The sequence below is a fragment of the Microtus ochrogaster genome, chromosome 1, assembly GCF_000317375.1.
Source record: "Microtus ochrogaster isolate Prairie Vole_2 chromosome 1, MicOch1.0, whole genome shotgun sequence".
NCBI classification, from domain to species: Eukaryota; Metazoa; Chordata; class Mammalia; order Rodentia; family Cricetidae; genus Microtus; species Microtus ochrogaster.
Genome location: NC_022009.1, coordinates 23,917,022 through 23,930,256, shown reverse-complemented (window position 1 = coordinate 23,930,256; position 13,235 = coordinate 23,917,022). Strand labels below are relative to the sequence as shown.

The window sequence follows — 13,235 nt, the reverse complement described above, 5'->3', positions numbered from 1 at the left end:
GTATGAGTGTGCGTGTGTCTCGGATCCCTGTGCTAAAGTTGCAGGTGGTTATGCACTGCCTAATGTGGGTGCTGGGAATTGAACTCCAGTCCTCTAGACGAGCTGTAATCACCTAAACCACCATCTCTCCAGCCCTTTCCCATTCTTCTCAAAGAACACAGGCTGAAGGCACTGCTCCTGGGTGACGAAGGACTGTCACAAAGGCATGGCTGATCAACTTTGTCACTTTGCAGGAGGCTCTGTAGGAAGGCCCTCTCCCATGCCTTTGAACAGCATACCCCGATCTTTCCAACTCTTGGAGAGATTAACTTTTCAAGCACTATGCAAGTTTAGTGACCTGTGGATACCTATTTGCTAAAACAAAATCCAGTTAGAACAATATAATCCAAGTTTCTATAATGTAACGGTACAGTGTTTCATATAGAAATAAAAACTACTGGACATGTGTAGCCAAGAAATCCATGACCCAAGGTCAAAATTAAAAAGCCTAGGAAAAACACTGACTTCGCATGACCCAGATGTTGGACTAGGCAAAGGCTTTAAAGGAACATTAAATGTTAGAAATGTATTCAAGGAGGCTGGGAAAATGACTCAGTGGTTAAGAGTATATACTGCTCTAGGAAAGCGCCCAGGTTCAATTCCCCAGCACCCACGTAGCAGCTCGAGGCTGTCTGTAACTCCAGTTCCAGGGGATCTGACATCCTCACAGCAATGCACATTGAATAAAATAATTAAAAACAAAAAAAGACTCGATGTGAAGGAACAAAAACAGAAAAGGGGGGGCACAAAGCTAGCAACGCTCCACAGGGAAGAGCAGCATAGCTCATCTGACAGAAGCGCGAGCCGTCTAACATAGAGTGTCCAGGAACAGGGAGCAAGACCTGGGGACGAGATGCTATTTAGGTCTACTGCCACACCTCCCAGAATGCACCTCATCCCGGAAGCTAAGCAGGGTCGGCCGGGTTAGTACTCGATGGGAGCAGCTATCTGAGGAAAACCTGGCCTAAATATCTCTAACTCTGGAAAAAAAAAAAAAAAACCCAACATACAGGTATGAAAAAACCCAGCAAATCCCAACAAAATAAATATACAGAAAATCACATCTGGGAGCATCTCTGGCAAACTGTTAAAAATCAGATGTCTGTCGGTCAGTAAAGCTGAACAACAGGACCCAGGCTAGCCCTGGGACACTGATCCCCTGCCTCTGCAGCCGCCTGCTGGGAACAAGATTTACATATAAAACCATCTTCACCAGTTACAAGGAAGGCCTGCAGTCAAAGGAATAGCAATCTTGTTCTGTTTTGAGACGGGGTCTCCCACATAGCCCTGCAACCCGGGAACTCACTGTATAGATCAGGCTAGCCTCACATTTAAACTGATCTTCCTGTCTTCGCCTCCCACGTTGCTGGGGTTAGGAGAATTGTGCCCCTAAACCTAGCTGATTCTGGCAATTCTGAGGAAAAAGAAAAAAAAAAGTTAGTCTAGGATTCTACATACAAAGAGAATATCCTTGAAAAGTAAAGACGAAATGAGAACACTTTCAGACAAACCAAACAGAACAGTCCCCGGTAAACAATGCCAGGTGAGGGCCGGAGAGATACCTCAGAGGTTAAGAGCACCGGCTGGTCTTCCAGAAGTCCTGAGTTCAATTCCCAGCACCCACATGGTGGCTCACAACACCTATAATGGTATTTGATGCTTCTTCTGGCCTGCAGGCATACATTCAAATAGAGTGTTCATATACATAAAATAAATAAATAAACAAATAAATCCTTAGAAAAAAAGAAAAAAACAAATCTAAAAATGAAAGAAAGGAAGGGAAAAAATGCCAGGTAATGAACGTTGTCTAAACTACAGAGAGGAAATGCTAAAAACTCTAAGCTGAGATTACTGCACATGCTTTTAAAATATGTGTTGTGGATAGCACAGAAGACGGAAGGAAACAATGGGACTCACCCTGCAGTGCAAGGTCCCCACATCATATACACGTAGGTTAGGAATTTGTAGTCTAGCTCCTAGAGTAGCCACTGCAAGAATGATATAAAAAGCTACACACAGAAAGCCAAGGATAGAATGAAGACGGGACATAACTCTCTATTACACTGGACAAAAGTATGTGGCCAGCAATGTTTCCGTCTGGCACTGATTACAGCCTCAGGAGCCTTCTGATGTGAGGTATCACTGCTAAATGAGTGTTTTACTATCAGCCGGCTCCATGGGAATTACTGGCATGCAGACAATGAGAAGAGGTCCGGTCCGCATTCACCATGCATTCTCTCCATCTCTGGCCTCTCCTAAACCCTGGCTTTCTTCCACAGATTTATTTTGTTTTTCTTGCAGCTCTTTCAAGTAGAGCCTGCTCCATCAAGTCTCACAAAAGAATGCCTCTACCTCACTCCCCCAAGCTCCTCCTGACCTTGACTTCTAAACAATTACAAAATAAGTTTTTTGTTTTTTTCTGAGCTCTGGCTATTCAGTTCAGAAATCTCTTCTATTCTCCATCGTGGTCACTAAAAATTGCCTAAGTAAACAATGATTGTTCTGGTCAGTTTTTATGGTCAGTTTGACACAACCTAGAGTCATGTGGGAAGGGGGGACCTCAGCTGAGGAATTACTCAAGGTTAGACTGGCTTGCGGCCAGGCCTGTGAGTACCTTGATTGACGACTGATGTGGGAGGGCCTAGCCCTCTGTGGGCGGCACCATTCCTAGGCAGGTGGGCCCAGGTAATATATAATAAAGTTGGCAGAGCCTGAACAGGTAAATGAACCAGAGAGAGAGAGAGAGAGAGAGAGAGAGAGAGAGAGAGAGAGAGAGAGAGAGAGAGAGAGAGGTGAGAGAGTATGTGTTGTATGGGAGATTGAATTCTCCATAACCACTGGTTAAGACAAAAACCAGAATGGGGTACTGGGGAAATGGAAGGAAAACAAGGGAAAAAAGAGAGGGAGAGATGTCAAGGAGCTAAGGGGCCCTTATCATTTGGTGGGGAATACAGGCATGTCAAAGTCTACTTGCTGGATTCTTCCAGCACATTCTTACTGACCCAGTCTGTGTGTGGTTCTGTGCAGGCACACATAACCAGACAGACTGCCCCAGAATCTGTAGAGATGCCCCCTTTACTAGATCCAGTAAACTGCCTTCCTGGACTCTCTAAGGGGTGTCCAGCACTGCTGACCCCTCCTCCTTTGTGACATTCTTAGGTACCTTGGCTTATGCACACCCCAAATGTCTCCTCTCCTCTCTGGTCACTCAACATCTTTTTATAGACTGGCTTACCTATGTGTTCTTTAACTGTGGGTATGTCTCGGTTTCTACCTGTTCCTCAGCTTCTCACGGGGCCTCTTCTCTTCTGAGCCTACAGACTCTCTAATTGGGAGCACAGCTTCTGCTCACCACCTGAATGTTAGTGATGTCAGCCCTGAACTTGGCATATTCAAGCACCTCACAGAAAAACCTCCCGGGCATCACCCTGGCAGTCCTGCAGGTTTCTCAAACTGGTGCACCGCTATGGAACACAGAGCCCTCCTATGCTTCTTCTCTGTTCCTTTAACCAGCACTGAGAACTTTCCAGGCGCCAGGACCAGGGCCAGGGCCAGAGGAAGCAAAGTAGGAACGCCTAAAGTTTACAATTGATGGCTTAAATAATTACACAAACTACAGCTATCCACCGGAAGAGGGAAAAAGTCAAAGAACATTATGAAAATGTAGCAAGGGTACCAGCTTAAACAGACAAATTTATTTTTAAAAGAGCAACACGCAACTTGAACCCGAGAATACGAGCAGAGGTGTAGGGCTGAGGAGATGGCTCAGTGCCTGCTGTGCAAGCAGGAGGGCCTGAGTTTGAATCCCCAGCACCTACGTATTAATAAAAGCCAAGCATGGCTATATATATATGACTGCAACCCCAGTGCTGGGATTGGAGACAGGCAGATCCTGGGAGCTCACTGGCAAGTCAGCCTAAGCAAAATGGTAAGTTTCAGGTTCAATGAGAGACCTTATCTCAAGGGAACAAGGCACAGAGCAATAAGGGAGACATCTGACCCCCTCGCATGGCCCTGGCATGGGTACGTGTGCCTGTGCACGTGAGCACACACACACAAGAGTAGTGGTTATTATTCTGATCTATGGGATGACACAGTTGGGGGATGGGATAGAGTCCACAGAGAATCCAGAAGCAAATAACAGAGTTCAGCTCCACTGTGACAGGTGAGTGCTCTGAAGTGAGTCTGGAAATGTGCAAAGAAAGAATTTCCCAGGGTCTAGTGGGAGTAACAAGCATTTATTTACACACATACACACACACACAGAGAGGGTTTGGCTATGACTAGCCTGGAACTCACTATGTAGAACAGGCTGACTTAAAACTTACAGTATTTCTTCTGCCTCAGCCTCCTGAGTACTGGGGTTTCAGGCATGAGCTACAGCAGTCAGAAATTTTTTTAAACTTCTGAGAATAATGGGTGCCTATCGTGGGCGGAACCTGGAGTGCTGCACACTTGGAACTGCTCTGTGAGCCCCGTTATGGGCTTCGGAATGAGAGCTGCTGCACGCTTGTTCAGGAAGACTACAGCTGAGCCTCAGGACACTGGGCATACAAGGGAAGGACCAGTCACCAGGCCACCCCCACAGGACCTCGATGACACCGCAGTGGCACAAGCCATTTCTCCAATTCCATCTTGTTTTCCTTCACAGAATGTAATTCGAAGCCAGGGCTTCTGAGGAGTCTGCTCTGGAAGCCTCGCCTAAACAGAAGTCAGTTCTCATTACAACACAAGCATCGTTACCATTAAAAGATTCTCCTACCAAGAAAGACTGCTGAGCATGGGCCAGCAGTCCACTTACTCCACAGGCGTCAGACCAACTTGAATGCTACAGCACTGAGATTTTCGGGCCCAGCTCAGAGGTTTTCCTGACCCGAGAAAAGAATGTGACAGGAAGGGTTTGGTTTCAAACCCATGGGGCACTGGCGACTCTCGGCACAAACCTGACTTGCCACACGCTCTCCCTGCCTCCAGAATGCACTCCGTTTACACGAGAAACCTGCCTTCTCTTCTGCCCTTAACTGAGTCTCAGCTCAAACATGGCTTCTTCCTGGAGAGTCAATCTGGGTGCCCTGGGCTGAAGAGCCTCGCAGCTGGTGACTTCTCGCGCTGATGGGCTCTCACTTTTCACATCTTTGCAGGCTCCCAGACCAAGGTTCTAGAAGACCTTGTGTCCGTGAATATGCAGGACCTGGTACACAGTGGCTTTCAGACAAGCTTTGTAAGTGAATAAATGTTACCTCTTACCTCTTACTCAAGGCCACTGAAATCACCAAGGTCACGCCTGTCCTCATCTCCTCCTCGGGCCCTCAGAAGGACTGAGGAGCGTATCAACCGCTAAGGATTATTCTTTGGAAGGCAGACAAGTACCGGATAATAACTGGCCAATAGTATAAGCAGGCATGCTTACAGGGGAACAAAATGGGTCTCCATAGATTCTCTCTGAAGATCCCCATCCAAATGTTGTTTTTTGGGATGTTTTGTTTGTTTGTTTTGGGGGGATGCCCTAAGGATCAGTTAGTTCTGTGAATTATGAACACTGCCGACTCTTAACCAGACCTGCAAATTTAGGAAGAATTGGTAACAGGTTCTAATTTTCACGGCACAGATAAATGTCAATAGTGGCTGCATGTCTCGGACGCTGCTCTAGAACCATACACATTCTCTCAGCTAACCCCCAGGAGCCCTGTGAGGTAAATGTCGCCACCATGTCCACTCAGCAGATGAAACAGGCTGAGTAGGGTAAGTAACCTATGAAGAGGGACACCTAGCCAATGGCAGAGCTGGGGTTAAAGGGAAAAAGACAACCCTCACCTTTTGGGACAGATAATGACAAGAGATGACTTACTGACACACTGGGCTAGCCCCTGGTATGTATTTCAGATGAGAGTCTTAAAGACTTGGTGAGTACCACCCTTCCTCATGGGACATGGATGAAGCTAAGAAGACAGTGTTGCTCTCCTGAGACAGACAGAAAGCTTTACAGGCTCAAGCTGGGGCTGGACAAGACTCTGAGATGCTGAATTTGAACTGTGAGTCCCCACTGACACGACATTCTCGCCCACACAGCAGCCGAGCCTGGGGATGGGTCCGTGATGTACATCTGCCCACCCAGAGGGAGAGCCCCAAACTGAGGCATTCGAAGCATGACATAAATATGAAGTGTGGAAAACACGTTCCTTGTGAACAGCTCCACATCAGATTCCCCGCATCCCTCTCTGGCAACGTTATCAGAGGCATCATTCAACTCAGGCGATTGGAGAAGGGGCTACGAAAAAGGCTGAAAAATGTGACCAATCATGAGAGTTATTTTTGTGAGAAAGGAGAAAAATGTCACCAAAAAGGGTCAGTAGATAACCCTATTGGGCTGAAAATAACCGCCCTGCTGGCAGAGCAGCCAGGGGACAGGCCGAGGGCGAGGGACGTAACGCAAAGGGCCGCGGGAGCGCGGGCCGAGCGAGGTGGCTGGGGGATGAGGAAATTGGCCTAATTTGGGAACATGAGCCCAGCAACATTTCTCAGATTCCTGGGCAAGATTCTGGCTAACTTTGAGCTCTGTGTCCTCAGGAGGAACACTGAGGGTATGGGGGGGGGGGGGATGGAAGGGAACAGCTGTGTCTCCAATGCTGCTCTCCACAAGGATAAGGGTGACCAAATGAGGACTCACTCCCTCTGCAGAGGACTCTAGGATAACCCTCCACACCGGTGGTCTCTCTGCTCTCTGCCAAAGTCCCTTCTTCATGGGATGGAGAGGTGGTCTGTACACCCACCTGCAGGGCAGCAGGTAGAAGAGGGCAGAGTAGCTGGCTTACAGGCTGAGGGCTCTGGACAGTTACCCAGCCTCTCCTGAGTGAGGTAACGGCACTTACTTCAACAGGCATCTTGAGGCTTTCCTGGGTTGCCACGTGGGCTTAGCACACAGGCAGCAATGGTCTCAATGGTGGCTGATTTCTATCTGCAAATTAAAAACTCAGGCCAGAGGCCACTCTATATAAGCAAGGCAGAAACGCACATCCATAGCGAAACCAGCCTTGGAGCGTTTTGCCAAAGATGACTCTTGCCCAAACTCAGCGTAACATAACTGGATGGCCCAGGGCTTCTCTCAGAGGAGTTATGTAAGATTCCTTTGAGTCAGCAGAACGGCTTGTCAGGTAGGAACAACCACTGTCAACTGCCACGGCTGCTCTTCCTCAGACAGGCCGTAGAGCTAGCTCCCAACAAAGCCCTCTCCTAATTGAAATTACTGCCCAGCTGATTTACTAACTCAGCTACACACCTGATCCAAGCCCAATTTGTGACCAGTGAGATAGACAGACAGACAGACAGACACACACACACACACACACACACACACACACAATGGTTGTGAGTCTTTTTCATTGCTCCACATTTCTTGGAGGCTCCATGACTAGATACTATATTACCTACTACACTTACACTGCCCAGTGTGATCTGCATGACAATCCTAAAGAACCAGGGGACTGGGGCAAGGGCTAGGTTGGTGAAGTGCCTGCCACGTAAGCAGGAGGACCTGTGTGCAATCCCCAGCACAGCACCCGGGTAGAAACCAGGTACGGTGGCTCACATCTGTAAACCATAGAATGTCAGGGATGTCAGGGGGGGTCAGACAGATCCCTGGAGCTCTCTGGCTGGCCAGCCTAGCGGACTGGATGAATTCCAGGTTTAGCGAGAGACCATGTCCCCCAAAATAAGATGGAGAGTGATCAAGAAAGACATCCTACATCAACCTCTGATATACATACGCTCACATGAAAAAGTCCATACACCACACACACACACGCATGTACATACTCATATACCCAGACAGAAAGAATATGGCACAACTCCAACGGACTCCAAGCCAGAAAAATGACAAAGGAGCTCATCGCCTTCTTAATTCAGGAAAACCAGGCAGTTCCGTTCTCTGAAATCTCAACCTAAATCTAAATCTCTCCATATGGGCCAGGGTCCCATCACTTGGGTTGAACCGCATGTGTTCCACAGGCAGAAAGCCCCTAAATGGTGACCAGTGTAGCTGGAAGAAGACCACCAACGGGAGACTTTCCCGGGCAACTCACTTAGGCACACTGGGACACAAGACAGCGTTTTCATGGAGCCACACACAACTTGAAGGAATTGGAGAGGAATGTGGGGAAGGGAGTTAGCCAAAAATAGAATTCTTTCCTTCCTTATCCAAGTCCATTTAAAAATTTATTTAAGTTCTAATTTCTAATGTCAAGTTAGTTTGTATCAACCCCTGTGTATGTGTGTGTGTCTGTCTGTGTATCTGTGTCTATGTCTCTACAGGCTCATGGAGACCAAATGTTGACATCAGGTGTAGGGTTTCTCACTGAACCTGGAGCTCACTGATTGCCAGTGCTCAAGCCCCAGGGACTCTCCTGTCTCCACTTTCCAGTGCTGGGGTTACAGGTGAGCACCGCTGAGCCTGGTTTTTAGGTAGGTGCCGGGGCTCTAACACAGGCCTCCTTGTGTTGGCACAGTGTGCTGGTCTGAACAAGAGTGGTCGCTACAGACTCAACTCCTGCGTCTGTCCTCAGCTGCAGGGACTGTTGGGGAAGGATTAGGAGGTTTGTCGCACTGGGTGGGCTTTGGGGCTTCAAAAGACTCAAGTCATTTCCATTGTGGTTTTAGCCGCCTCAGGATGTGAGAGCTCTTGGTGGGGAGGGTGCAGGGCACACATGGGAGAATTTGAAGGAAGGGAAGGAAGGGGGGATGATGTAATTATAATCTCAAAATAATTTTTTTAAATGTGAGCTCTCAGCTGCTGCTCCAGCTGTCTGTCCTGCCTACTGCCAGGCTCCCCACTATGATGGCGATAAATTTCCTGTCCCTCTGGAACCGTAGGCCCCAAATAAACCCTTCCCCCGTAAGTTGCCTTGGTCATGGAGTTTACCACAGCAACAGCAAAGTAGCTAACACACATGGCAAGCCCTTTACTGGCTGAGTCAGCTCCCAGCCCGGTCAGGTCAACTCGGGAAAGCCTACTCCACAACCTACTCCTCAGTCACCAAGGAACACCAATGCCCCAGATAAAAACTCCACCAAAACTCAGAGTAGTTGTTACAAGACCCAATTCTGACCGGATTAAAAGCTCTCTTAAAAGCGAGGGCAGTTACAAAACTGTGTGCTAACCAAAATGCAGCTACCCATATACCCTCTGAGCCACTGAGGTCTCCGGCTACTGTTTCCTGAGCAAAGGGGAGCATTTAACTGGATGTGCCCTGAACTTTTCCTGCCTAGAATGCAGATCCAACCCCTGGACTATCATCAGTCATCTTGCAACGGACGCTGAGAACTAAAGCCACAAGCTTCCAAAGGCACAGCAGGAAATGGGATGAGTTAGGGTGACACAGGATATGGCCCAGTGACCACATCCCCTCTGTCCTCCACTGAACTCCTCGAAAGTCAGTCCTGTTTCAGCCAGACCAGAGCAAAGTGTCCGCTGGATGTAGCCAATTTCAGCGCAAACAGATGCAGAAGAATGCCTAGAAACCATCCCCAAACAGCGCAGGTTTGAAACTCAGGAGGTATGGGCGCCATGCAAACCAAGTGAGTCAAGTCTGGCGGTGTGTTAAAGTAAGTGGCCAGACATGGAGGCGCATGCTTGCAATCCCAGCACTCAAGAGGCTGAAGCGGAAAGACCTTGTCTGGTGTGTGAGGCCAACCTGAGCTACAAAGCAAACTGTCTCAGAACAAACAAGCAAGGAAACGAAAAGTTAAGAAATGACCAGGTGGTGGTGGCACCTGGGCCCTTCAGTCCTAGCACTTGGGAGGAGAGAGAAGGAGGAAGAGGCAACTAGAAGAAGAAGAAGAAAACTAGCAGCAGCAGTAGTAGCAGTGATACAAGCTGGAAACAGGAGCACATGCCTGTAACTCCAGTTCTTCAGAGGCTAAAGCAAGAGGAAGGCAAATTCAAGGACGTCCAGGGCAACAGTGAGATCATTTTATCCAAAATAAATAAATAAATAAAAAGAAAGGAAGGAGGGAAGAAAGGGAAGGAAGGAGAAAAAGAAGGAAAGAAGGAAGGAAGGAAGGAAGGAAGGAAGGAAGGAAGGAAAGAAGGAGAAGGAAGGAAGAGGAGGGAAGGAAAAAAGGGAGGGAGGGAGGGAAAGAAAGAGCTGGGCATGGCTCAATGGTAAGGCACTTGACTAACACATGCAAGGCCTTGGGTTCCATCCCTAGCATTACAAATAAAGACAGGCAGATGAAAAGCAGCAAACTGGAGAGGCCTAGTCACCCATAAGGAAGTGGTGCCAGTGCCCTGGCAAATTGCTGCCATGCAGAAATGCCAGTCCACGGGTCTCATTGGGAAGAACTTCTGATTTCCAAGGGAAACCCCAGATCTGGGTTTTTACATCAGGTTTCTCAATTTTATAACTACTAACCTTTTACGTTTTTTTTTTCTTTTTAAAGTCTGTGTAAGTCGAACACAAGGTGACTGCAGCGCTGTCAAGAAGCCTCGGTAGATAAAGAACTTGCGGTGCAAGCCTGGTGACCTGAGTTCAATCCCCGAACCCGTGGCGAAGGAGAGAACCAGCTCAGAATGCCTGGGGCCTGGATTCCAGGGTGGGAACCGCACCCAGCCCTAACCATCCTCCCTCAACAGAACAGCAGAGTGTAGCTCATTCACACACCCGCATGCGGAATGCTGAATGAACGGGGGCTTGCACAACGCTTCCAGCTTGCCAAAGTGCTTAAATGCCTAGCTCACTTGATCTCCACATTCAGCTACTGGCACTGTGATCACCATTTGGCAAATGACAAGATGGAGGATTCCAGAGATTAACGGATTTAAGAGCCAAGCAATTAGAAGAGCCAGTGGCAAGCCCGGCATCTCTGCTTCCTTCTTCCACGGCCCAATTCATCCAGCTCACTTTAAAATAACTATTTATTTCAGACTAATTCCTACTTGACTCTAAAGTACCACCAGTCTGTCTGACAGTTCCCAGGTACCACGCTTAGGGTTTTTTAGGGATATCTCCACTAAATAAAGTCAGCGAAGGGATAAAAATAAACATACCAAGTAGTGTGCTCAGAACTGGGTGTGAATGGGCACAAATCCTGGATCTAATTTTAGAAAGAAACGGCCAAGGAGTCTCACACAGCCCAGGGAGTATATGGTCCAATGGAAGACTGTTCACACCGCTTCAAACCCCAAGGCCTCAGGAGAGGGGAGGGAGGCATCCTGGAATCCTGCTGAGCACCAGAGAGATAAGGAGCAGAATGACTTTTCATAGCGACTTCAAAGGAAGATGCAGAGGACCTGAGTCAGCAACAGATGTGCAATATGCACGCGCGCGCGCGCGCGCACACACACACACACACACACACACACACTGCTAGCATTTCTTAGCAGATGAGGCAGTCCTGATCTATATCCTGCCAGCCTCTGCCAGCTTTGATGAGGTGCCAGTTATCCGTTTAGATTGGTCATATGACCTACAGGCCCTGATACCCTCCCTAGGGTCCTCTGCTGAAGAAGAGTCAGCTGCCAGATTTTACACGTTGGCGTTATGGTTACCATAATCATTCCTCACACTCATGCTTCCTACAGTGAGCAGGAAAATGAAAGCTCTGCACACAGGATCACATAAAAAGTTTAAGAAACTGGTGACGACATTTCTGATGCAGGGGAAACATCTCCGCTTATGTGATCTGTAAGTACAGTGTGTCTGGGTCGTGCGCACCTATGGTCTGCCGGGCTTCTCAGCTCAGGTCCCCTCGGCCACCCGCCATAAACTGTTAATGGCCAAGAAGCCAGGTTTCCTACTATCTGGTGACTCATTCTCTAGTGGAGCAGAGATGGAGCAGAAAGATGTGGGCCTGTCCCAAGGCAGGGACTGTAAAAGCAGGAGGAGGCGGTCCTAAGAAGATAGCCTACAGAGGTCAGGGAGATGGGAAGACAAAGGCTGTCCAAATGAAGGGGGCTGACTGAACCCTGGATTTCCTGCCCTTCATAAGGAAGCTGGATCACTCTATAAGGGTCAAGGCCAACTGGAAAAGCTGCCAGAAGGCAGAGGCGGCCCAATCTCCTTCCCGCCTGAGATGCTAGGAGACAGTGGTAGCTACTGGCAGCAAACCCCCAGATGTGTGAGCCAATGTTATGGCACCAGTGTACCTTCCTGGTGTTTATTCGGTGGAGATAAAAACATGGACAGCTTCTGCATTTTGAAGCTTCCCAGTGCCTCACTTCAGGCGGCATGAGAAACTCGCCAGGGCTAGGGATGTGCTCGGTTGGTAGAACGCTAGCCCCGCTAGCATGAAGCCCTGAGTCTGTCTGATCCTAGCATCTGCAACAACAGGGCGTGGCAGTTCATGCCTGTAATCAAAGCTTTCAGGAGGTGGAGGCAGGTGGATCTCTGTGAGTTCAAGCCATCCTGGTTTACAAACTGAGTTCCAGAACAGCCAGGGCTGTAACACAGAAAAACCCTGTCTCAAAAAACCAAAAACCAAAATAAACAAACAAAATAAAGTAAAAATTGTACACTATGAATTTGGAAAAACAAAAACAAAAAATGGTCCAGAATCTAGTAGGTCTCTAAGAAAAGATGTTCACAGTAGGACAAACATCCTAGAAAGGAACTTCCAAATCAAGACACGCAGAAAAGCTGGTATTCCAAACAAATACCGAGTACTACAGCCCTGCCCATTAAGAGTTCACTTATTCTTAAAGAACATTTCTCCACATCTTCTTGTTTCCTTTCTGTCTTTGTAGCACTCACCTCTCCAGTCTGAGTCAGGGAAGAATTCTTGCTACCGAAGAAATTCTCAGCCTGAGTTGACTCCTGTTGAGCTCGGCGGCCCATCTTGGCTCCCTGCAAGGAGATACAGAGCACAGATGATCGCATGTCATTTGAGGCCCTGTGAGTATGGTACAATGGGAAGCCAGGACTCGGGTTTGATGGCACGGTAGAGAACGGGATTTGAGGAACTTGGTTATACTCACAGAGGCTTCCCTAAATCCTTAAGAGAAAGTACCCAAAAGTCCATTCTGTTTGGCAGAACAGGAAATGGACAGGTTCCTGATCATGAGATTTTCAAAAGCCAGTTACAGCGAAAGCAAAGTCACTATTCCACCCATGACACACAGAAACGCAGCTAGTACCAGGCGGTGGTAGCACATGCCCCTAATCCCAGCACTTGGGAGGCAGAGACAGGCAGCTCTCCAGCCTGGT

At 48.1% G+C, this 13,235-nt stretch overlaps 1 protein-coding gene across 1 annotated transcript in view; it reads right to left on the bottom strand.

The window, feature by feature from the left end:
- The window catches only part of Ift43 (intraflagellar transport 43), an 81,271-nt gene that overhangs the window by 65,847 nt on the left and 2,189 nt on the right, over positions 1 to 13,235 (bottom strand). Inside the window, exon 2 of the mRNA XM_005343380.2 lies at positions 12,783 to 12,875. Within this exon, the coding sequence (XP_005343437.1) occupies positions 12,783 to 12,875 (93 nt within the window). The remainder of the gene's footprint in view (positions 1 to 12,782; positions 12,876 to 13,235) is intronic.